We start from the raw sequence: 25,886 nt of genomic DNA, 5'->3' as shown, positions 1-25,886 counted from the left end.
GACTTAGTCTTTTAAAACTGATTGAGCAGTAAGTACGTTCTTCCAGACTCCAGCATTTCACAAGCACAGTTTGCATTCTGCCAGCCTGAGCAGATCTTGATCTCAGCATCTGTATTGTGTCTTTCCAGTTACCCAAACAGGAAAAGCTGTAGACTGTTTTACATGATGCCAAGTCCTTGATAAGACATGTTTCTTATTGTTGTCCAGATCATGGAAGATTTAGTCCCCCATCCCCACCCATCCAAGACTAGCATCAGGGCCCCAAACTGGTAGATAAGCATTGGCTATCTACCAGAACATTCTCCTCAAGACAAAATACATGCACTTCAGGTTCCAGTTAGACCATATATTCATTTTAGTAGTGTACAGTTCTACTCAGCTCTTAAGATTGCATAGTTTTGGCCGTAGCCACAAGAGCAACTTGTGCCATTGACAGGAACGTGGTTAGCAAGTTAGCAATTTTGCCTTAGAAGTTCATTGACTGCAATGTGTTTCCTTTGGAGGTCGTAAGTGCTGACTCTATCAATTTATCTGTTCATGAAGAACTGATGTGCTTTGGCAGGTGAAGCAAAGTAGAACTACTCTGCATATTTAACAACACGAGGAACTGCTCTAGCATATTTTATATCAGTCTCCCTAACAGTGCTCACATTCACAAATTATTTATCCATTTATACATGCATACCTTGGATGGTGTGTCAAGTAAATATTGATGTACTTCATAAATGATCCCCGAGAAATTGAGTAATTTGCTCAAGATGCACAATTCACTTGTAAAACTGTATCAAGAACATAAGGAGACCAAGTCCCAAACAGTCTGCTCTAACCAAACTCCATCTTCCAAACTCAGCTACAGTGTAAGTTCCACATAGCCCAAACCTGGGCCCTAACACGCAGCACAGCTAAGCAATGGATAGGGGGAAGGACAGGTAGAACAGCAGCAAGTCCAGCAGCATAAGATCATCCTATGCATCAAAGTTGCCTATATCAGTGATTTCATATTCCATTAAATGTAAGATCCAAATCAAGAAGAAAGATGTGGACCACAAAGTACAGGAAAGGCGCTCTCACTACAGAATAGCGATACAAACTGGAACACTAGACTGCAGCCAAAGAAAGGCAGCAGAGTGGTGCAGAGCACTTGCAACAGACAGAGGCAAGGGAAAGACAACAATTCCTAGCTGCAGGTTTGGCCTACAGAAGCATACCTACATGCTAGGATTGTACAGGTATAATAAGCATATATGCCAGCTTCCTTCTTTTGTAAGTACAGTCAAAGGTATGATGAGGAAATCCATGGCTTGAACTATACACCAATGGGTACAATTTCAGGTGAGGTCATGAGGCACAAAGGAAAAAAAAAAAAAGAGGAAAGGCCACTGAGATGTAAGGAGGAGAGAGGCAAGACAAATCAGGTATGGAAAGAAGCAACTCATTAGCATTCAGCTTCAGAAAAAGAGAACAAGGATACAGGCAAAGAAAGAAGGGGAAAGAAGTTTGAATATTACAAGAAATGGATTCACAATCTGAGAAATAATGGCTATTTTTAGTTGCAGAATTTTAGTTAAGCTTATAGAAAGATCAGCAGAAACATTTAATAGCCCCTGACGCAATTTATTCTTGCATCAGGAGAACAGCAGCAGAATACCAGTCCCAAGACTGTATTTGCAGCCTCCAAACTCAAAAACACAAACTCAAGTGTTACCTTCTGTAGCCATGTGTGGGCAATGACCACATTCCCCGTGAAGCAGCCACTAGCTAGCAGGTTCAATACAGTACTGCGCAACAGGCTACCCATGAAGAGCACCCTGGACAAGCAACAGTACTAGAAGTTGCCAACTCTTCCCCTCCTTTTGTAAGGCAGGGCAAAGAAGTGCAACTTGCCAAATACATGGATTTTCATAATTATATCAATTTGTGTGTCTGTAATATTTTTCACATCCTTCTAAACATAAAACTCCTCTGAAGAATCTTAATGACTTTACTGTAACAACAACAAAAAGAAGAGAAATTAAAAATAGGAATACTTGAGAAAAATTCATCATATCAAGAAAAATCTACTTATATTGCATCCAGCTCCTACCAGCAAGACAGAATATTTCTTCAAGGCAAAGAGCTATTTTGAACTGTAGAAAGATATGCCTGTTGTTATTTGTAGCATATAGCTCTTGACTAAAGTTAGGGTAGCACTAATAGCATAAAAGAAAGATGGGAAGAAAGAGAGTGATTAAACAGGTAAAAGGGAAGTGAGTACAGTGAGGAAAGAAACAGATCTTGCCCAAAGTCATACTGCTGATCAGTAATACAACCTGGAGTAGATCCTGCAGCACTAAGACCCTGAACAGCTTTGCCCAGCACAGTACAAGGCTTCGGTTGAGACAGACATGGCTGGCAACTGCGTTCTGTCTGAAGCTATAAGCATCATCTGACTTGTTAACAACTGAAGTGATAAATTTGTGCAAAATATATAAACCAAGAGAAAGGACTCCAAGGAATGAAGGAATCTGAGCACAAAGTGATACTTAGTAGCCTGAATTCACCTCTTAATTTTTAATGGGACCACAACCTACTTGCTGCAGTAACATTACTACATTTTATCAAAACCAGAGATAAATCCCTACAGGAAAATGTTACTTAAAATTGAACTTTTCATCCAATAAACCCAGCTGTTTCAAAATAGATGGACATAGACTACCTTATCTGATATAATTTGTTTCCATCTAAAAATCTTCAATAAAAGAACACCAAACCAGGAATCTCCCCCACCACATTCCCCAGGAGCCATATGGAACAATAATCTGGGTAAGCAGGTGAAAGGTAACATCCTGACACCAGAGACTCATAGCAAGGCATGGCACTTGGGGATTTTCTTTTAATTTAAAAGAAAAAAAAACAAATCAGAACCCCTACTAAAGGAAAAAAAAAACAATACAAAATATAGCACTAAACAGAAAAATTGTATTTTTGGCCCTATTGAAACAAACTATTTCATAACACAATAGGACACTTCAACCATATTCAACTTACACACTTCCCAGCCTTTAATGAATTAAGCCTTACAGGCTGCCTGAGAGATACTAAATCCATTTTAAAACTGAAACCTCCTGGCTAAGAGAACACAGTATGAGGACCTCCCCAGATCTGCTATGAGTTCATCAGCCCCTAATCCTAAATGGTCCCACACAGTGGGTTAAAACTTAGTCTTACGGTACAGAGATCATTTTAACCGAGTTTCACGGCCACATCACCTTCAACTCATTACCTCAGCTCCCTGTTCACTGTGACATGTCACACACTGTGACACAGCAACTTACAAAACTGTTTACTCATATACAAAAAGCAGCTTTGCTTGATATGTTTTAGTTGTGCCCAACTTCATAGCTGCCCAGGCCATGGCAGGAAGAAGGCTCAGTGATCACAGAGGAAAAGGTTCTCACCAGCCACCCTCCTGCAAATTGCTTCCAATTTGATTTTGTTCATCTGGGCCCTTTTGATTATCCACCCATATGATTCCCCAGTCCTTCAACACATTCCCCACACTAACAGGAACTACCTATTATTTCCCTTAACTTTCAAAGAGGACATATTTCTATAAGCTGCAGCTAAATTAGGTATCTGATTCCACAAGCTCCTTTGCAATCAAGAGGTGGATATTTGTGCAAGCAGCCAAGAACAAGAACGAGCAGAGACACCAATGGCTTCATTTAGAAATCTCACTGACTCAACATTTCCCATGTGCAAATTAACACACAAACACACACCACAACCAATTAGCATTACACCATCTTCTCCCTTAAAAGGACTTTTCTGTCCTGATAGCCAACGCTGCATGCAACGTAAGGTTGGCTTAAACTGCCTTTTAATCTGATAGTTTTACTAGCACAAGAAGCTGCATGAAAAAAACCACTCAAACACATGGTCAAGTTACTGCAGTTTAACAAGTTTCTACATGTCAAATAAGCAAGTAAGCTGGATACACACTCAGTTCACAGCAAATGCAAGCCTCCATTGATCATACAAGTTAGAAGTTTCCTTATCAGAGATACGAATTTAGTTAAATGCTTTCTGCAGGGGTGTTTGCCAAGTTTTTTGGTTTGTGTTTCTTAAGCTATTTGTTTAAATTTTCATCTTTGTTGTTGTTTTTTTTAAACACATATGAGCTGCCCCTCAAAAATTCTTCAGCAGCCAGTAAATCTATGATAAACTAATTATACTAATGGCTGACTACACAAGTACCTTCAGCTATGATCTACTTGCATTTCGGGCAAAGGGCAGTCTGTCATTCAACGTTTCACTTTAGAGATACCTTAAAATACATCATTAAAACTGGTTTCACTTGAAATATTCCATTCTGTATCTTAGCATATCCTGTTATGAGATCTTGCCAGAGCAGAAGAGTTTTGCTTTAATACTTGAAAAGACAAAAATTCCCCAAACCAAGAACAACTATTGAGACATAAGATCTTTCTCCCTCCTCATCTTCAAAACCTACCTGCTGATAATGAAACTGTTTTCAAATTCAAACACTGAAAACGCCAATTTAAATACTTATCACAGAGTGCCTTCTACCAAAGGTAAGACATCCACAGCTTCAGTCTGCAGCAGGTAGGACAACTGAACAGTGACAGCCTACAAGGCTTCCTACCAATTTATAAAACTCATTAGCTTCCACAACGGACAAGATACTGAAATGGAGAGCACTGCTATCACCACAGCCGATCTCGCACTACAAGATTTTTCAGGCCTGCTCCATTACTGCATTTCTGCTTACACAGACAGAGCGCACAACCACAGGACAGGATATATCATAGAAACTATTCTGGCAAGATTTACCGGTTTGGAAAAATAAATTAAAATTATAAGAAAACCAAACACAAAACAAAGTCTGTCCCTAGGCGATAAATTAATTTTGTATTAGGCCTTCCTACACTACTGCCCTGAAACTGAGAGATGCTTGAACCTCAGCTCATTTCATCATTGCTACCTAACAAACCATCATCTCCCTGTCACAGTCTACCAGATTTACAACAAAGGGAACAATTTTATTCCTCACCTGGTAGATAACCAGCACACAAATGGAAGTAGGATGCAGGTTACTGTTGCCACAAACATATTATATTATCACCAGGAAATTTTTTCATCCAAAGAAGTATGGAGCTTGCTAGTCTCCCAGTGTATCAGGCACTGCAGACTGACTGTAAGCTTATAACATTTCATTTCACATTTGTATGAAAGGTGCATTTTTACTACCTATTTTATAGTTAATCTCCACTTCCTATCACAACATGTGACTGCAACATTGCAATCATGCTTTCACCCTCACAGCCCTTGGCAACTGCAGGGTACTGCTGTAGCAAAGTTATTCCAAGTGGGATGGGATGGCTGGAAGCTCCAGGGCCCTGCAACTCCCCACACCCAAGGAGCAACAGGAACCTAAGGAAGTCTAGCCAAGGACACGTCTCTTTCCCTGACACTATTCAAAATCCCTGAAGTTTACATGAAACCCACAAAACCATCATCTGCTTACTTCAGTCCCTGCATCAAAAATGTACTTGCAAGAGTCTGACAACAGCCTCAAATATCTGATAACCAGAAACTGATCTGAGAGAACCTGTCTGTGGGCACTGGCTCCTGTGAGAAAACCCAAACATTCTGCCCAGCATGGATGTGGAGATTTGCACCAAGGTTAGTATTCCCAGCTGCTCTCATCAACGACCATTGGCAGACTTACACCTTCAGCAACTATCCAATGCTTGTTGTGTATCACCCAGTTCTCCTATTACTTTGCAAAGTTGGAATTTTCTTGATTTGCCAAAGCTACTACAAGAATCCTTGTCCATCTCTAAAACACTGACGTGCTACACAAGCCTGCAGCTGGCTTGTGTACTGAGAGAGACAAACACTGGTTATGGAGCACTAGACCCAGTTTAAGAGTTTTTAAGAGGATTGCATCAAGAATACGAAACAGATCTACTGTATACACAGGACAGACACAAGTCTCCGAGTGGTTTTCTTGCTCTCTCTACTTAGACAGCAGTAGAGCAGAACAGTATTCAGCAGTGCTCTTCCCATGCAGTATGTAGAGGTTTTCAGCAAAGAAATTCTACTAAAAGCAATACCTCTGAATGTCAGTACAAATGAAGACCCATGTAAGGAAATACTAGGTATTTCCTTCGTAGTATGTGGAAGTTTTAAGCTAGCGGACATTACACAATGCAGATTAATGTGGTAACATTACTCTTCAAGCAGCTCCTACCCCTGTTTGATTTTGGGGATGTTCTGTTTTTTTCCAAGCTTTTGAGATGTAGTTGCAAACTGCAATGAAAGCATATGTGTGGCCCTGCATGTTTATGCTGTCTGCAGAACAGGGTCCCGATTCCAACAGTATTAGAACAAAAGACTGGAGGGAATAAGACACAAAAGCCTCCCCTTAATCCAGAGCAAGTTGAGCATATTTTAAGAGGTATAATATCTACATTATATATCCGGCTTATCCATCAGAAAGGTCCTTACACTGAACTGTGACATGTTGGGGACCATACTCAGGAATTCTGGCCATGCATTGCATTCTGATTCTCCAGCCAGTTGTGGGTCTTAAAAATGTCAGTCTTCTTCACAGTTAAAACAGGAAGGTTTGTAGTTGTCAGAAAAAGAGTAAGTTTCTTTTTCCACTCACTTTGTAATCATACTTTTTAAAAGCAGTTCATTTAGCTAAATATTTGTGACTCCTGCCATCATTTATCTCCTTAATGGATTACATACAGGTTGAAGAAAAAACTATGTAAATCTATGTTCAAAATGTATTCAGTAGATTTAGGTTTCTTTGAATAAAAAAAAATTGTCTTGAAGATACAGCACAGTGGTAGTCAGGATTATAGAGTTCATTTTTCTTTTAGGGACTGTTTACATTTTATTGGTTTATTCAGCTGTGATGTACTTGCAATTTTCTGAAGCAATCCTTTCCTAAACTCACTGTAACTGTGTGTAGCTCAGCTTGTATTATTTAAGTAATACAAACTGTGGAAGAAGATAAACATAGATGTCTGTTTTCTAGCTAACAAACCTTCTTCTACATTAACTTAACCCGATAATATTGTTACAGTCTAAACTGTTAACGGGAATCCTTGCAGGACCTAACCTACATCCAGGAACTCCTGGGCTGACACTGAGCCAAAGTAAAGCACTGGGAACTGGGTCAGACCATGGCACATGCAGGGCAGCAGAAGGGGATCAGAGCTGAGCACAACCTGCTTATACTGGCAAGAGCACGGAGAGATGAAAGAGACTGGGTGTGCACACGCCCGAGAGCTTGATGAGACTTGAAACGAGGTGGGGACTGGAAAAGTAAAGCAAGAGAATTGGGGAGCTCCTGTGGAGGGAACAGAGGTTAAAGCTGCTGATCAATAGTCTCTTTCTGATCAATGATCAGTTGCAGTTACAAACTGAAATTTAACCAGCCTGGTATAATATCACTATATGATATATAGTTCACACTATATATCATAAAAATATAAAACCTCTCCCATGCAGATATCTGCTTTCAGGATCAAAAGCACTATTTGATTCAACTGTAATATTAAGAATAAAGATGCAAATAAAAGATCAAACTTTACCTTGCAAACCTTCACTGACACAATCCAAGTCAACAGTTACTTCTGCACACTAACAGAACAACTGTTTAGACAAAGACATTATACCACATTTATTTTCTGTTAACTGAAATTGATCCCCAGGGTTTCAAGGTTTCCCTGTACCCAAAAAAGTCTCAACAGAAAAAGAAATATTTTCAGGAATTATCAGAACCAAAATTCAAAACTGAGTGAAGGCCAGGCAGAGACAAACTAATTCTCCCTGTGGGAAGCTCGCAGGGGTGCCAAAATATACAGAGGAATTTAAAAAACAAATCCCCAAAGACCTCATACTTTATTTTTCAAAATAAAAACAGAACACATTAAAAAAAAGGTTTCAGAAACTCTTTGACTATGCCCCAAAGTAAGCTAGAGCCTCTGGTTAAATAACTGCAGGGTAACTGTTGTACAAGAATGGCAGTTTGCAGTCGAAAAGCTGAAGTACTAACTTCCATATGAGAAACAGGTCGTCTTGGTCACTGCCCCCAGGCCAAGGTGGGGCAGGAACATGGGCTGTGGGTGGCTGGGAAATCTTCGTATGTAAAGATCAGTATCTTGTCGCATGGAACCCTCCGTGCTAATCTAAGGGTGATATTACAAGCAAATATATTAAACACATGGAAAGGTATATAACTTGTTGTGAATTATTAGGTGAAGTTTTGGCAACATTACTGTAGTAAAATGGAAGTTAATAAGGAAGAAGGCAACACAATCCAGATAAACAAACCTGAGCTTTGCCCAAAGCCTTCCAAAAAAGGAACTGCTGAAATAGTTTTGCAAAGACACCCAAAACCTACACAAGACTTATGAATGTCGCAGCTGAAGTTTGCAATTATGCAATTTCAAAACACTGCAAGTCCTATTACGCTTCTTCGCCTTCCTACTCATCTACACCAAACTCGAAACAAACTTTTATCATGGAAGCTGTAAAACTTATCAGTTCTTCATTACAACAAATACTCTTCGGAAAAAAAAAAAAGAAATTGAACTCGATAATCTAAGTTTTACCCACTGTGTGTCATCACTTCATCACCAAGGCACGATTCGGAAACAGACACAGCAGCATGCAGCCAGGCTACTTACACTGCCTGGAAAAGAGCCCGCTAAGATCATGTTGCAGAAATAATTCACACCTGCAGCAAAGCTGCACAAAACATCATCAACTCGCCGACTTTGACAGACATATGCCGACCGTGGGGGGGGAAGAGTTTCTACAAAGATGAATGTGAATAAAAAGGAGGAAATTCCCCTTCAACACCTCAAGTGAAGCCAGGCACGGGTGCACGGACCCCGGCGCTGCGGCGGCCAGAGCCTGCGGCGGCCCCACCAGCCCAGCCCGCCTACCCACCAGCGGGAGGGTCAGCTGCACCCACGACGGCCTCCTCCGCCCCGGGAAGGCCTCGGAAGGGAGAAGGGGGCCCGGGTCGGCCCGGCCCAGACTGTACCAGCGGGACGGCGGCCTCTTCGGCCCAGCGGCGGCTTCGACGCCCGGCTCGGCCCAGGGGCGCCCGACCCCCACGGCCGCTCCGGAACCTTCCCGCCCGCCCTGGCCCCGCTAACCCCTCCAGGCGCCTCGCCTCACGCCGACCCCACACACCCGCCGGCGGGGGCGCCGGGACCAACCCGAGCACTCCCTGAAGGGAGAGAGAGAGACAGGGGACGGAGACGCGCGCACGCCCCCGCCGTGGGCATCCCCGCCCGGCACGGCCCACCCAGCGAGCCGCGGGGCAGGCGATGCCCCGCGCCCGGCCCGCCAGGGGGAGGGGAGGGGAGGGGAGGGGAGGGGAGGGGAGGCCAGCGGCGCCCCCGGCCCAGCCCGCAACGAGCCGCCGAAGGGAGGCGGGGGGAGGCAGGGAGGCCCCGGCGCCCTCCTCCGCCGAGCGGAGCACGCCCCCTCGCTCCCGGGCAGCGCCCCGGGACGCTGCCAAAGCCCGCACTCACCCGCCGAGCCCAGCAGCAGCCACAGCAGCCACATGGCCCCGGCACCAGCCGCTCCGCAAACTTCAGGGCCGCTCCGCCAGTCCGGTCCCGATGGAGCCTGCGGCCGGGGGTGGTGGGGCGGAGGGAGGGCGCGGGGAGGGCCCGAGGGCGGTGCCCTCCGCCGCCCCGCCCCGGCGGACGGTCGTACCCATCCGCTGCCACCGCCCCGACCCGCCCGTCCCGCCGGCGGCTCACTGCACCCCCGCCCGGGCGGGACCTGGTCCCGGGGCGCCGCTGAGGGACCGGCGCGGGGCCACGCCCCAGGCCTGGGAAGCGGCCGGGAAGTCTTGCGGGGGCTGCAGGCCCGCGGGCCTCGCTGCCCGCCCTCGCACCTGGGAAAGCCCAGCCGGGATCCCCGGTGAATAGGGCGTTGCTGGCAGCCCGCCTCGCAAGGTCATCCTGGTCTCTTGCTCGGGAGAGCGGGCAGCGTGGCTCGGGTTGTTGCTGAGCATGACAGCCCTGAAGGACGTACCGGTGACCCGGCCTCTTGCTCCACGGCTATCGTCTGCCGTGCTGGGGGATCGCGCAGCTCTGTTTGAGCCTGGCTGATGGCACTGGGAGGTTGTTGCTGGCGACCGCCAGCGAGTTGCCCATAGCACATCACGGCAGCACACCAAACCACTGAGAGCCGCCTCATCTTTCTCAGATCTGTTGCCCATCAGACACCTACAGACAATTTTGAGGATTGGAGGGTTGTGGTGGCATTAGCGTGTCATACAACAAACCTACTTGCCGTGTAGCGGCAGGCGGGAGCCCTTTAGTGACACCTGGAACAGTCTGGGTCAGAGCTGCACCCCTGCAGACAGGCTTTACCTTCATGAGGCACATAAATGCTCACTCTGCCCCTTCTGCAATAAGGAAGGGGTATGTTGCTCTCAAAAAGCCTCCCTTTCCATCTTCTGACACATGCTCCTCTCATCTACATTCCCTAACTGGAAGACAAGAGACATTTTCATTATAGCCAGTCAATCAAAACTAGTCGGTGGGATTTAATATCCTTGTAAAGCTCTGAAACCCAGCATTTAGGAAACTTAAACTGCATTTAAGTCTAGGGGCCCAATCCTGATCCCACTTGGCTTCAATGGGAGGAGGAGCGGGCCTTCTTTTAAGGAACATTATTTTTCAGTATATAATGACCAGGAGTGAAGACACCCACATTAGCACATAAGCCATTCTGCTTTTATGGGAAAATCACTGCCTGTTCATTAAGTGGTACCTTTTAGTTGTAAAGTATTCCCCCATGTGTGTGTCAAGTACATAAGTAGATCTGCATGTGTACAGAATACAGTTTAACTCTCTAAAAAGCTTGCAGCATGTATTTAATAGCTGAAGAGGAAGGCTTAGTGCAGAAGGTATTTTAGCTAAGAATTAAAGCTAGTTTATAACAGTAAAAAGCTGCCAAATGATTTCTAAAACTGTGCTCAGCTAATCTGCACAAAAATACTGTTTCAAGCAGAATTCTTAACAATTCATGTTTCACATAGTCAGAGGAGCTTGAGAAGATTTATTGATAAGGATTTCACATCATTTGGAAGGATGAATTTAATTTTTTATTTAAAATAAGACTTTTATTTGAGTATCTAGATTTAGCTTCTGTTAGTTCTTTAACAGTATTTTAACCCCTGATAGCTGATTCCCACATGGAAATCAGCTTGGGAACTAGTTTCCAGAAAGGGGTTTGAGATGGAGGAGCAGTTTCTGACCCCTGAGGGATGTGGCTGTGGGAATTTCCTCTGCCTGCCAGGACGCCAATCCCCAGCAGCTGCCCTTCCTGCCTGGGCTCCCAGTGTGATGACCCAGCATGACCCATCTCACCACTCAGTGGGCTCCAGCCAACTCCCCCTGACTACATGCAGCAATAGGGGTTAAGAGTCAAAGCAAGGTGGATGGGTGCCTCCTTGGCAGTTACCAAAAAGCAAGATCTTCTAGTTTGCTAAGAGATTAAGTGAGAAGCTCTCAGGCTGTAAAAGCATTCTATTCACCTCAGTTTCTTAGTCAGCACAGGATAAAGGGTCCAGCGTGATTCCTCGTTACCTTGTGGGTTTTGGGTTATGTGATTAAAAGTGTAATCTCTGTAAACACAAAGACACAGGGAGAACAAAGACAGGCAGAGAAACCTCAGTAACCTCATCACGGAAAATGGAGCACACAACATTGGCTGCTCCCAAGTACATCAGAGAAAACTGATTAGACCTTGTTACCTGGTGTGAAGCCTGCCAAGATAAGTCAACCAGGAAACTGTCTCCCAGATGCCTTGCAAACTAAATGTGGTTATTGCCTATGGTATAGGACACTTTAAGGGGTGCAATGGGAACAGCATTTTGGAAACATGCAAGACACTATACAATGTTTAGGGCAAAGACCAAAGGAGGGGAGAGAGAAGATTTGAGGTGGATTGAGGAGGAAAAAACATGGGAAAATAAGAGAAAAGGGGATGAAAGGAGCTAGCCAAGTATAGCTGAGTCCTGTGTTTGATCACCACAGCCTACCCTATATTCTAATTAAATCCTGTTTCTAGCTATCTTACGTGTAGGTGCACTGTCCATTCTGAGTGGTATGTGTGAATACTAGCAAACTTCAAGCTAGATTAGCCAGCAAACAAGAGGTCTGAGTATCTGTAACTGAGTGGGACCACAGACCTCAGGTCAACAATATGCACTCTGATTCACTTTACCATCATATGAACTGCCTTCATATCACCGGGGTGGATTTCTGGTTTTATACCTGGAAGCAAGATGTGATCCCAGCTCTGTTGCAGATTTTGTGTGGCCTTGAGCAAGTCACTCTTGTCAACCCATGCTTTGACTCTTGATGGAACTACAGCACATCTACACCACAAAGATATTGCAAGGATAAATAAATAATTTCAGATTGCTCAGAATGCAGCTAGATTCTGTTTGGCTACTAGTAATGCAGGGTACCAGCCAATGATCAGAACAAACAAGGAATATACTCTGAGAAAAAGAGTATTTTCTTGCTTCTATTAGCTTCATGGTAAATTATGCTGGAGTAATGAAGAGCTGTGCTTGGCTTGTGGTCTTGGCAGGATCCATTACAAGAAAGCCACTTATTGTAGCTTTGTGCACTATGGCTAAGGGCTAGAAAGGGAAATTCTCTTCAGAGCAAAGCTTGTCAGAGAAGGCTCATTTATATTAGCACAATATTTACTAGCCAAAGTTTCTGGCGCTTCCTTCACTACCCTAAAAGATGTGGGATTTTTCTTCTGGATTTTAATTTCCAAATGCAGCTTCATCTTCTGCCCTATCTTGAAAGGGAATCATCAGTCTTCTAATTTACAAACATCCCAATCTCCTGACATCAAACAGCATTTAATAAAACTGCATGTGACGGCAGTGTCCACATGGCTCACATAGTTGCACTCGAAGGTTGCAGGTGGCTTCAGGGAAGCTGAAGTAAGGACAGATGTAATGGAAGTACTAAGGTGGTTGGGGATGCCCTGCGTGAGTACTGTCTTGTGTGGGTGCCAAATTAGGTGTAAGAGATACACAATCTTTGTCTCCATCCACATCATAGCTATATTCTGCCCTGCTTAGAAATGTTGTTGTGGCAAATCTGTGAATAAATCAGTGCTTTTTCAGCAAACTGTGTGTCAAAGTTTGGGTGTCTGATGACAGTAGAAGAAAAGCTGTAAGGATATCTGGCTTTGGCATAAAGTTCTCTCTCCATGTATTGTGCTGCCCAGGGGCAGGCATTTAACCTTTGTAATGCAAACCTGCCACCAGGATTGTGGGATTTAATCCCTTTTTGGTTACATATTCTTTTGAGATGCCCAGATGAAAAATAACCAATAACATAAAGGGTTTCCTACAAAAAAATTATCCAGATGTTTATTGAAACTAATATCTGCCAACTATTAACCTAGAGAGTGCTCTTTTTAGGTTATTGTAGACAACAGAGTGTCTTCAACTCATATTGGCAGACCTGAGGGTTCTTACTCTGGGGGACAAAGGATTATTCGTAAGTACATTGCAGAGGATCTGCATCTCGAAGAGAACCTGACCTCTCTAGGAGGTACCATTGCTCAGCATGCTGTAGCTGAAGCTCAGATTTTTCATTTCTCGTTTCTAACCAGCTCAGCATACAACTCATATTTAATTTCACAATCATTCTATAAGCTAGAAGTTTATTTTTTTAGGGAGTTCACACTGTTTTGAGATAAAAGAGCAAAATGCAATAATGTCTCTAGATGCAATCTAAATTTGCTGGCTTCTATCTGGAAATAGTGCTCTGAAAAAAATTAATTCTAGTCATTTATTTGTGTCATGCCCAGTGACAGGATTGATGATGATGAAAAGTCAGGACTGTGTTAATTAAGGATAAAAATTTGTAATAATATATTGCAATATTTTGTATATGACTGAACTGCCATTTAGCAAGCCAGCGATTTTGGAGCTGTGCTTAGCAACAGTTTTTTGATGGATTCAAAATAAAAATAATCCCATTTTTAATATATTGCAGCAAAATTATATATATAGATCCAAATACATTTATAAATCTGTCATCATCATTAACATCTATCAAGTTAAACAGGTATATTAGCATATCAGCCTATATCCATCTGTCCATTAGAATTCATCTCCATTCTGGCTTTGCAATGTTTTGATCTTTAGCTCTGCATCAAGCTTGACGCTCTCCTGACTGTTGCAACATTGTTCTCTTCAGAAAACAGAGTCGGAGATCAGTTTTCAAAGGAGGAGTCATAATAGGCATTCAGATATCACTGATATCACTCGTATGCTTCTCTCATAACATCTTAACGTGTAAAGGGTTATTAAATGTATGCATTGATGTGGTCCTCATCACTATGCCAGTTCAAAACATAAGAATTAAATCAAAAGTAAGACATCAATTACATGTCTGTAATTGCTCAGACATGTGCAATTACTTTGGCAGCCTTCTCAAAACAACAAATTGAACTACAATGGAGCTCAACGAGAGAGTGAGACAAGCCTCCCCAGTGCCCTGCATACCATGGGGTCCAGAGCCTGCAGTGACAGGAAGCACCTGGGCAAACTAATGCACATTTCCTTGAACTCCAGAAGTGCCAGGCTTGGATTTAGGCATCCGCTAAGCTGGCATGGCCTGCCTCTGTGCTCCCAGGAGCTCACTCCTCACAGCTGCCTGGGGCAGGCAAATGGTTAATACTAGGAGTGGTCTCCGCAGATTCGAGCTACTCTATATTCTGCGTGCAAAAAGGGTTTTAAAGAGCATCCAGAAAAAGTATGTTATGATGGACCCCATCTGGGATGTTCTGCTAGTAAAAATTAAGCTAGTTTAAGTGTTAAATCATCTTCCTCCTCTCCTGCCAGGCTGTGGGCTCAGCACTTTAGAAAATGTGCAGAAACTCCTTGCTCTACAATAGCCACTGGCTTTTCTGTCCTAGTGCTATGGAAAGGGAAGGCCCTGAAGCTCTGGCCCATTCATTTTCATTTTTTTCTTCACACAATCTGCAAAGAGCCCCCTGCTGCGCAGCTCCCATTTAGTCTGACCTACAGCTGTAATGGAATTCTCTGTTTGGGACTCAGAAACCAGAGATGGAAAAGGCCTGCAAGGTCAATTTGCCCATACCCTGGGCAACGTGGGACTATTCTCCATTGCACAGTAAATCTTTACATCCCCTGCCTAGGTCCCTCTTACTGACCCACAGTGAAGGGGCTGCCACACTGTGCTCCAGGAGACTACCCCACATTCTGAGAGTGTTTTTAGACCCTCATCCACTTTTTCTGGCTCATCACTGCTTGACTTCCTCTGTCTACCTCCTACCTACCCTTTGCTTGTGATTTTGGGACTGGGGGGAGTGGGGGACAAAAATCCTTCTCCTCCTCTTTTTTGTGCCACAGAAATAACCCTGGGCTTCACAATCTCAGTCCTGTCCTGCCCTTCCTTAGCACAAATTGCATCAGCGGTGGTGCACGATTGCTCTGTTGTTAGCGCAACGGGATGCACTTGGTTTTGAGCTCTCCCCTACTGCCAAAGCCATGGTAGGAGGCTGTAATGCCATGGCAGTAGCAGCATGTCCTAGGGCATAGCCTGACAGCAGGGCAAGGGGCTTAGCTCATCACTCTACCTACCATGACAGAACTTGCGAGTATTACCGGGTGACATCGACACTTTCCCTGATAACACAAAAGGTACAGGATCCCACCCCGACTTGTATCACTCAGGTGGCACACAGCTGTTTTTCCTTCTCCCCATTTTATTCTGAGCTATGTTAAATTTCAGCTGGAGCATTTTCAGAGCAGATTTTCCACTCCCAGCCCCCCTCCCCCCGCAACATACGTGGTTGCCCCAGTCTGTCTAGACAATTCCACACCCCCACATCCCTTGCTCAAGCCAAGCAAACTCCCAATTACAGCTACTCTGATACAAAGGGCAAAGTTCAAAATCAGAAATGCTGGTGGAAAGTTCTGATGCCTGTTTTACCTTTTAATCCTACTCTGTGGAGCGGCAGGAGGCTATACTAGCAGACTCAACTGCAAAATAAAAGCACTTTCAAAAATATGGCCTCTTTTCCATTTTACATATTTATAAATGTACATATAAATTAGGCAGTTCTATAGTTACAGTTCTCACAAAGCCAGACAGAGTTCTTGTTTGCAAGCTCCTCACCCCCCACCCCTCATCTACTCAGGTTACAGCTTTATTGTACTTGACCTTCTGAGTACTTGTGTTTTCTGGAGGGACTCATTAGAAATCCATTGCATTTGCAGGGTTTTTTTTTTTATTCAAAAAGTAACTTTGTTTCTTTGATATGAGTTTTATTCATTACCTAACATGTCAATATTTTCAGCTAATGATTTCAAAATGAGTAATCATAGACAGCATGTTGAACAGCAAGATGAGTATGTTGTCCCCAGGTCTTCCGATCGCCTCCTGGACAATTAGCATATCAATACTTTCCATTAATGTAAGGGGCAGTGTGTGAAATTTCTAGGCAGCTTCCAGAATCTAAAGTAGATGAAGACAAGCAAACAGAGAGGATTATTTGTCAGTAAAGTAGATAATCAATAAATGAATGCCCAGATCAATACATATCCCCTAGTAGGACCACAGCAGTTTATCTGCAGCTGTCCCTTAAAGAGGTTCTGACAAATAAATAACAAAAGTTTAACTGATATGTCTGGATGATGAAAATTTGCTGTAATTTGCAGGAAAATGCCATAAAACTACCTTATGCATGTAAATCCCCAGCTAAAGTAAACTGTTACAGCACCTATGGTGTCTATGCCACCTGAAGGTCTGAGAGTTTAACTCATGCCTCTGGTTTAACACCTATTTTAAAAGTAGAGTGCCTCTCTTTTGCTCCAGGTCATGAAAAAAACACATCATGAAAGCCTCCTTTTATGGGTGTACGTGGGAATTTATTTTTTTTATATTTTCACAAAATATGTGGTGCTATCTCACACTGATGCCTTTGTATACAGGGTAGAGGAAATGTAACAAGAAGCAGGCAACTCGTTAAAAATACAAGGTGGAAGAGAATGGAGTAGCCAGGATCCTAAAACCTTCATAGGAAAATAAGACCTAAGCTAAAGCTGAATTTTCTGAGTGCCAGATCTTAAATTAATTCTTTTGGAATTGAACCCTGAGGTCCTTAATCAGACACCTTTAAAAATGGTCTTGACCACAAAATTACTTTGTGATTAGGTAAGAGGTGAAGAAAGGAACCCATCTTCTCTCTTCTAAGCCTTCCTGAAATGCAAGGCAACAAGATGTCAGGAGAAGATAATCTACATGGTGTTTGCAGTTCCTCTCTGGGAACCTGACTGGTATTTGAAAAACTGTGAATTAAGTCATTTTGTGTTTGCTACCAAGGGTAAAATGAATGTTTGCTTACATTAAAATGTTTGCTTAAAATGTTGTATTTTTAAATGGTAATCTGGAGTTTGTCCAAAATTCAGTCTTTTTAATGACTAATGTTCCTCAAGCTGTTCAAGGATAAAGTCCTCCTAGAAAGCACTTCTAGGGTTCATCTGACTTTTTAAATGTCTGCTTCAGCATGAGCTAAATCCCCAGAAATGCCTATTTCTCTCCATCAAATGTGAAAGAAGCCCACAATGTCTGGCTCCAGTGGAAACAACTGCACTGGAAATGTCTGAAGCTAAGAGGAGATGAATCCCCCCCCGCAGTGTGACAGCTCATACACTTACAGACAGACATCAGACTGGCTGCGCCTGAAGTGAAGTATATCCTCTTTATGGATCCAGAGCCAGCACCCTGTGAGCTGCAGCCCTCGTGGGGCAAGAAGGAGTACTCAAGCTGGGGCTCAGATCACTTCCGTCCCTGAGGTGCAACCATCAGTAGTGAGTACAGCAAGAAGTTTGCACCCTGGGAAGCACAGGAGGCTCAGTAGAAATTTATGACCCACACAGGAACTTGTCCAGGTTTCCCTAGTTTTCAGAAGTGAAGAACTCACTGGTTATTGCAAGGACCTCTTAATGACACGTCATTTTGCGTGCATGGGGAAAAGGGAAAACTTAAGTGTTTGCAGCATTGTTGGTGTGGTGGCTCTGGCAGCACTGATTTGAGGAAAGCACATCTCCCATTTCCTTGCCACAACTTCTGAACACTTTGAGGCTTCCTAACTGAGAAATGTGCTGGCTAAACCATGCTTAACATGTAAGATCACAGCACAATCTTTTATGACCAAAGGTCTGATGCAGGAGCCAGAAATACTGCATCTCTATTTCCTAGTGCCTAACAGAGGAAGAGGAGCAACTGTTGAATGAACCTGGCCCACCAGCTCAGTTGTCTCAGCTGGACTGCACACAGTATAGACATAGATATAGTATGGATTTAGATAAGGGATATGCTTTGCATATCCTTTTAGTATATGCTGTTTGTTTGTGATCAATGCAGGGAGCTGGAAGGGAATAAGATCCCAAGTTGTAACATGGAGTTGTTCTTATTTTACACAAGAGAGCAATGGCATATTGAAACACTCACTTTGATGGTTTCCCTTGTCTGCAGGGAGTGTTCAGTAAAAGCTTTCTGCTACGTCTGGATCGACATAACTGGGATTGTTGGTCCCAGAGGAATTGAGCCAGGAAGTACAGCAGTACAGAGATGGTCCAGATAGGAAAGCAAATGTCACTGATAGGCAAGATCTAATTTCAGTGTTAGGCTAACGATGTAACTGATGCTGAGCCAGTAGGAAATTATCATGGCCTAGATTAGATTATTCTTGCAATGTCAGAAGAGCCCTCCTCCACCCCTGCATGCATCCCTGCCCTTCCCTACCACGGTCCAGAGAGCAGCCAGTCCCTTGCCTCTCTTCCATCATGCTTTTGTGAATACAGGTATGTTAGAAAGCTGTATAAGCAATTACAAGCTCCATAATAATGTTATTTCGGCCACCTTCCCTCACCCTCTCCTGAAATCTCATTAAAGGAAAAAGAAAAAAGGAAAACCTGTCTGTATGGAAATCCAAGGTGACCTCTCTTATGCATGCATTGGTATTTGTTTCACTTGCCAGAAGCACAAAGGGCTTTTCAGGTCCAGAGGCTGCTGGGAGCATCAGCAGGACCACCTGCAAAATGAATGACTGTGCCATGAACCAGAATGGAAATTTGAACCCCAGCAGCTCCAGCCACATCTGAAACTCTCCAGCCAGCAGATCCCTTTGGCCTAGCATTGGCCAGCATGTCTCCCTCAGCAAAAAACTCTCCTGTTTCTCTGTCCAACAAAAGGAGCAGCTTTGGGTTACAGTACAGGACAGCTTATGTCTGTGAAATGTTCTTTCCTGTCTCACTGACTAGGAGAGAAGCCACCTTTGCTCATACTCCAGCTGGAGTTAACAGAGCACTGTACAAAGCCACACATCCACACATGGTGGGCCACCAAGGTGAAGCTCATGTTACACAAAGGGGTGGCAAGGTATCAAGTAACTGCAGCTGACTTCAAGAGACAAAGTACAACCTTCATGGATGTAGGGAAACACCATAGAATCACTACTAGAGAAGCTATTTCTATCATGTAGGCTTACAGTCAAACCTCAGCACAAGCTGAGTTCAGGTAAAAGGTACCAGTTTAACAGTAGGTGTAGGAGCAGATATAGAAGAAAGCAGCAGTGATCCCTGTTTCTTTGCATGTGGTTGCATAACAGCAGGGGTTGTGCAGAAAGCGAATGTCCTGCACGAGGGAAGGTTTGGGTTTCCCCACTCAGCAGCATGTACTCAGATCCCTGAGAACCACCCTGCTTGAACTCAGATGGATCTGAATCAGCTATGGTGACACAAGTGTCTCACAGGTGTGAGTCAGAGTTGAACTGAAAACAAAAGATAGTTTTCACTGTCTTGGAATTCCGTACGAAACCCATGCAAATTTGGCTCTGAAAACAAAATGGCCCCAAAGTCCAATGGATTCATTTTTTAGAAGCTGGTACTAATGCCCATGAAATAGCTTCATTACTGTTTGTATTACACTTACAGTTTTGCATGAGATGTTGCACAAATACTTAGCATGGGTTGTCCTGCACTTACATGGCCACTGGGTTGATTGATTTGGGTTATTTGGTAAAGGCTGAGTGTTTATTTATTTAGTGTATTGTTAGAAGCCTCTTAAGGTTGACTAGAGCGCTGTATAGGCATTCCTTTGGGTTAGCTTGTAAAAATTTAGTGATATAAACAGGGAGTACTCCCCTAAACAGCAGACGCTAGGGCAGAAGTCAGGCCCTAGCAGAGCTGTTTGAAATGCTGGTGGCTGGATTTGCTGGGATGGCATGAAAATGGGATTTATCTTTATTAACCCTCTTTTAAAAGCTTTATTTTTGAGTCAGTCAATTCTTTCCAAGTTTGACCTTATTAATGGCTAAATTGCAACTAGCACTGAGATGTAGCAAGTCAGATTAAGCTGTCCTGAAACCAGCTGAGAGGTGTCATTTAAAAGATAGCTGTCTGAACTCTAATTTCTCCACAAGACAAAAGCTCCAGCTTCGGAACATATTTATGTATAAGTTTCTGTCCTGTACAGTCAGTCAGGATGGTAAAGCATAGAAAATGGATGAGTAAAGAAAAATAGGATCGGGAGAATCCTATGGCAAGCAGAGTTGGAGACTCTAAAAGAGCAAAACAAGCTGTAAAAGTATTTTTTTCAAGAGTGAGAGGGATCCTAGCAATAGCATTAGTCCATCATGACAAGTTTTCTGTCTTCATCACTAAGGCAGGAGGACACAATTTTTTTCTGTTCTGTACAGAGAAAGAATGAGTTAATGAATTGATACCACATCAAGTCTGTTAAGATACTTTAAAGCAAATGGTAAGTAAACAGGAAGCTAGGCAACAGGAATGCTAAGAAGCAGCTATTAACGTCAGGCAATCTAAATCACCAGGTCAAGACAACTTCTGTCCAGCATGTTATTACAGACTGTTACCTTGCATCAATCCTGTCCTGAATAAAAGATAAAGAGTTAAACCAATGCTTAGGCTTTGCCCTATTACTCTGAAGCAGGAGCTAGAGTTTCCAAATAATCCATACCAGGGATGTATGGCCTAAATGCAAAGACTTACCAAAGGCACTTAAGAGCTTCCAAGAAATCCTTCCAGGAGAGGGATACTCTCAAAAGATTGCAACACTACATTAACAAAATTATTTCCTGCAGCATGTAGGATTGAACAAACTTCTGCTATGATACTGCTTTTTGCCCTTAACTCTTACCTCCTCCACCTCCCTCTTGGTAGCAATATCAGGGAATTCTTCATGGCATCTGTGATTCATATTTAACAGTCTGTCTTCATGAGTGTCATTGTAGGGAATCACTGAGGACTACCCCTACAGGAAACATCAGAGAAATGCAAAAGCAGGCACCTGGAAAAAAAACAAGGCGGCTATTAAAAATAGAGAACACATCTTTGAATTTAACCTGCTTCCAGAAGAGAGAATGGGGACTTACACCAGGAATGGGAAAGTAATTTCACACTGTAGGACTAGCCCAGAAAGTCTTTGCCTTGGCAGAGTACTGGTGTGCTGGCATCCATTCCCAGCGTGAGTTATATTAGTTGACCGACAGGATATCCTATTCCATTAATTTTCCCTTTTGTAAGCCAACAGCTAATCCTAGCATTTCTTTGCGATTGTTTCCCCTCTATTCTTCACCCGTTTGGATGATAGTTTCCCAATGCACTAACCCTGTGCTCAGCCTGAGGAAGACCTCACCCACGACTGTGACCTCTGTACAACGCTGCTATAATAAATGTGTTGGCAAGTCCGGTGCAGCATCTGGCTATTTGCTTAGGTGATGAGACGACCTCTCTGCTTTTGGGGAGGCAGACAGCTGCCTTCCCACTGCAGCTAGGTGATGTTCAGTGTGAGGTCTCAGATGGCCAAAGCCTACAAACATGGCAGAGACCGGTCCCTCCCTGGGGAAGGAAATGGACCACTGAGCACAAGCTCTGGGAAGCCCCCAGGCTCTAGTTTTGCTAGCCTGGGCTAGGTACCTGCCTCTAGTACCCATTCAGGGCTTCCTTCCCTAGAGCTGGACAATCAAAGGGGAGCAAAGCAGGGAAACCTGGACTTGTGCCTGTTGGTAGCTTGCCAGGGCTTCATGTCACACTGGGGGGCCATCAGGTTGGACTTGTCCTGCTTTGACCTGGGTTTCGCAGATAAGAGGCTCCATCCCAGGCTGCCTCATCCATGCCATGGTTGGCAGTGCCAAGCAGCCTGGCACGTGTTAGCTGGATGCAGTACTGTGCTTATATATTAAAAATGCCATAACATGGGGTGCCTGCTTCCAAGCAAAACAGCCTTGTGGCCCCCTGCCTGCCCTGGGCACTGCTGGCGCCCACTAATAACATGTCACAGGAGCAATGAAGTGCTCCCGTCCATGTCTGGGCCATCTGAGGCTTAATATTCCAAGGTGGCATACCGGGGGGAGAGGGGAAGGGCAGATGGAGGGGAAGCAGGGACCAGGGTGGCCCCCCAGGTCCTGCTGGGCCCTGTGGTAGCGTCACCCCAGGCAGTGGGCAGGGAGGAGAAGCCAGTGGCAGGCACCAGGCCTGTCTGCACTTCATCTCACAGGACTTAATACCCTTGTCAACTTGACATGTCTGCATACAAAATACTGCTGGTCCTCCTGTAACAGGCATTATATTATTATAAGCATTTATCTAAGGCACCCAGGACCTAGACACTGCAATTAGAAACAGTTAAAGTCACGCAAGTGATTAGTAGTTCTCTGACTTGGCTTACGTGCCTTGTTCATCTCCATTCAAAACAATTTACTTTGCTGACAGTCATATAATTTTCTGCTAGGTAATCCTGAACATGTGAGTGTTTGGCCATGAAATCTTTCCCAAAATTACCAGAAGCTGAAGGTTGAGTTACTGTCTTCCAGGAGAGCGTTTCCCCTGGCCTGCCACTGCTGAGCTCAGTGTTTCAACCCTCTCCCATGCCACCCTGTGCCTGCACACACATGCAGCTTTTTGTGTAGCTCCTAAAGCTCTGCTAATTAATCCAGTCAATGAGAAGAACTTCTATTATACTGCTAATTTCAGGCATTTTTATTCTGCATGCGTTTTGCTTTGACTCACAGATGCATGTTTATTTGACAGGCCTCGTTCTTGAGCAGGAATTTAGGATTCTTTTATGTGAACTGAAATGTGCGAAGTTATACATGAGAAGACGGGGCGATAGTGATCTGGATTGCCCGAGCCCAGCCTCCTGCACAAGCATCAGTCATTTTCAATGTCAGACTGAGGATTTTACGTTTGTTTTGACTACATTAGGAGAACAATGTCTCCTTATCCCAGTACTCTACTAATAAAAATAAATGCCCATAACAGAGAGGAAAAATATTGTTCTTGATTTCATATCCCATCCAAGGTAATTATTTTCTTTTCATCTTAATGCTCTTGTTTCTTTGTATCTCCTTCCTTTTTTCCTATTAGCCTTTTCCAGTAAACAATAGCAGGCTTGCAAGGTTAGCAGAGATTTTTTTTTTTTTAACTTTATGAAGTAAAGGTATCAGCACATTAACTTAGCAGAAATGTATGTACCTGTAGCTGCTCAGAACACCGCACCAACAGCAGGCAACCCAGCACTCTCCCCAGCAAAGGCACTGCCCTCCAGCGCCAAGGGAGACACTCCAAAACACTATGCAGAAGATCAGAACAATTGTAACAGTCTTTCTGGCCTTAAAACACGCAAAGCTTCAAGTGAGGGAAATGATCCTTTTGCAGCAGAAAGGCTGTCATCACCTAACACAGCTCACACCATTAGAAAACAACCTAACACAGAGTACTTGGATCATTACATAACTAATACTTCCACTTCTAAAAGATCTGGCCAAAAACTACCCCAAAAAACATGTTAAAATATAGTTAGAATATCAAATATGTTTATAGAGCTGTGTTTGCTTTTTCTCTCTCTCATCACACTGTCCTGTTTTTCTCTCATGTGGTCAGTTTATAATCTGGTGGTTGCATCAGGTGTGTATCAAAGCCACCCCTGCCCTGCGGACATGCTTCTGGGGGATGAGCTGGGGCCCTGCAGAGATCTACAGGGAATGACCACAGAAAAGTTGTTGCGTCCACACCAAACTACACGTTTGGAGAGGACAGTCATCCCTCCAGCCAGAGGAAAGCAATCATAATAGCTAAATTATGGGACTTGAAAGCTTTCACTGCATTGTAAATCCTGAGCACAGCAGCTGCCAGGTATTGTCCTGGTGAGCAAAACTAATCAGTCTCATTTAATCACATCACACTTCATTTGTGCCACAAGTGTCAGGAAGCTGGTCAAAACAAGGTTAACGGGCTACAGTGCGTCATAGGCCGATAATCAGATTAAGCAGGCAGTTGCCCAGTTACTGGCCATGATTATATTCACCTTACGATATTGCTTTTAACTATTTGTGACTGGATTGCCAATCTGGTATTAGAGGCAGGAAGGACAAGGCTAAGAACCGAGGGGAAATTAGTTATTGCTAGAGATTAAATGGGGCTCCTGCAAGGTGCAAAATAAAAACTGACAAGAAAGATATAGAGGAATTTACATTTCCACATACTCTGTTTTTTAACATTGTGAGGAGCCATTAGTATGGGCACAATCATTTTTAAACTCTCTTTATACACACATATATTTACCTCAGCAGCAACCCATTAAGTAATCTATTAAAAATAAAACTGGGCAAAATGAATGGGGCCGTTTCCTAGTGTTTTATAGGTCATAATAAAACAGGACCTTTCCTTCCACACTTTCTTAATTATTCAACTTGAAATGCATTTTTCATAGCGCTTGGATTTCATTGCTTCAGCAGCAGCTCAGTGGGGACAGAGCATAAACTGTATGGTCTCAGTGCGGCTCCAGGTCAGGTTACAAGTCTGTGGGGTCCTACAGACTAAGTATGCAAAGAGAGTGACGTCATTTACAGGTCAGCAAGTGCTAATGTCCCTGGCTGCATGGCATCAGCCTAACTGCTGGGACTTGATGTAGAGTTGCTATGGGAAATAGCAATGTAGGAAATACAAAGATTAAAAAAACTCAGTGTTTTAAAACCTGTGCAATAAATAAAGATACAAACTTTCCTCCTCACCCTCCCTTCAGTTTTTAAGGGGAAAGCCTGTGAGAAGCTGCAGGACTTTGCTGAAGACAGTGGGGCGAGCATGGCAGGAGGGACCCGGTGTGGCCCTGCGCCTCTCACACCTTGCCTCCTGGCAGCGGTCAGAGTAGCCGCTGTGCTCCTCCCTTGCTCTCATCCTTATGCGGATGAAACAGAGAGGCACAACAGTCAGAGCTAGCCACCCACCTTACATCATGAAATACTTCCCTTTTGCCAAAATGTTAATTTAAAGGAGAGTAAAAATGTTCCAAAGTTTGCACAGAAATATATAATTAATGAAAAGGTGTCAGATAATTAAATTGTTTTATTATTTTGGGAGCCTGACCTTTTCTACACTGAGATTCATGTTCTCTGGCTTGGCATGTGTTCCTGTGTAAAGTTAGACATCCGTTTCTCTTTGTGACTCAGTTTTACTGTCTGTAAAGAGTATTTGATCCTATTATGATATGAAGCCTTACTAGGCAAACAATCAAAGCAACTCTGAGATTCCTGAACAAAGCCCTGATTTTCCTTCAAGTGCAGCTTTATCAACACCTAGAGCTCCTCCAGTTCAGGGTCTCTGCCTCATGAAAGTGAGGCATTTAACACAAACAGGAAGAAGTATTCCTCTATGCACTTTGCTCAGCCAGTGGAACACAGACACAGAATAAAGGACAGAGCCAAGCTAAGCACCATGCTGAAATGCTTGGAGATACCAGCAG

At 43.6% G+C, this 25,886-nt stretch overlaps 1 protein-coding gene across 12 annotated transcripts in view; it reads right to left on the bottom strand.

Annotated features, from left to right (window-relative positions):
• Window positions 1–25,886, bottom strand: part of LDLRAD3 (low density lipoprotein receptor class A domain containing 3) — a 232,132-nt gene that overhangs the window by 108,684 nt on the left and 97,562 nt on the right. For 6 of the 12 annotated variants that reach the window (XR_012775892.1, XM_075502513.1, XM_075502517.1 and 3 more), the window contains exons 1-3: window positions 9,570–9,666; window positions 8,641–8,716; window positions 8,078–8,210 (exon numbers count right to left, since the gene is read on the bottom strand). Coding sequence is in view for 9 of the 12 variants with exons in the window: in XM_075502513.1 (XP_075358628.1) it covers window positions 8,078–8,192 (115 nt within the window). In the remaining 3 variants the exon portion in view is untranslated. Of the gene's footprint in view, window positions 1–6,513; window positions 6,644–8,077; window positions 8,211–8,355; window positions 8,590–8,640; window positions 8,717–9,569; window positions 9,864–21,284; window positions 21,435–25,886 lie in introns of those variants that run through there. The other 6 variants (XM_075502515.1, XM_075502514.1, XM_075502523.1 and 3 more) reach the window with 6 other exon arrangements.

The sequence above is a fragment of the Mycteria americana genome, chromosome 5, assembly GCF_035582795.1.
Source record: "Mycteria americana isolate JAX WOST 10 ecotype Jacksonville Zoo and Gardens chromosome 5, USCA_MyAme_1.0, whole genome shotgun sequence".
NCBI classification, from domain to species: Eukaryota; Metazoa; Chordata; class Aves; order Ciconiiformes; family Ciconiidae; genus Mycteria; species Mycteria americana.
This window is presented reverse-complemented; position numbering and strand designations above follow the sequence as displayed.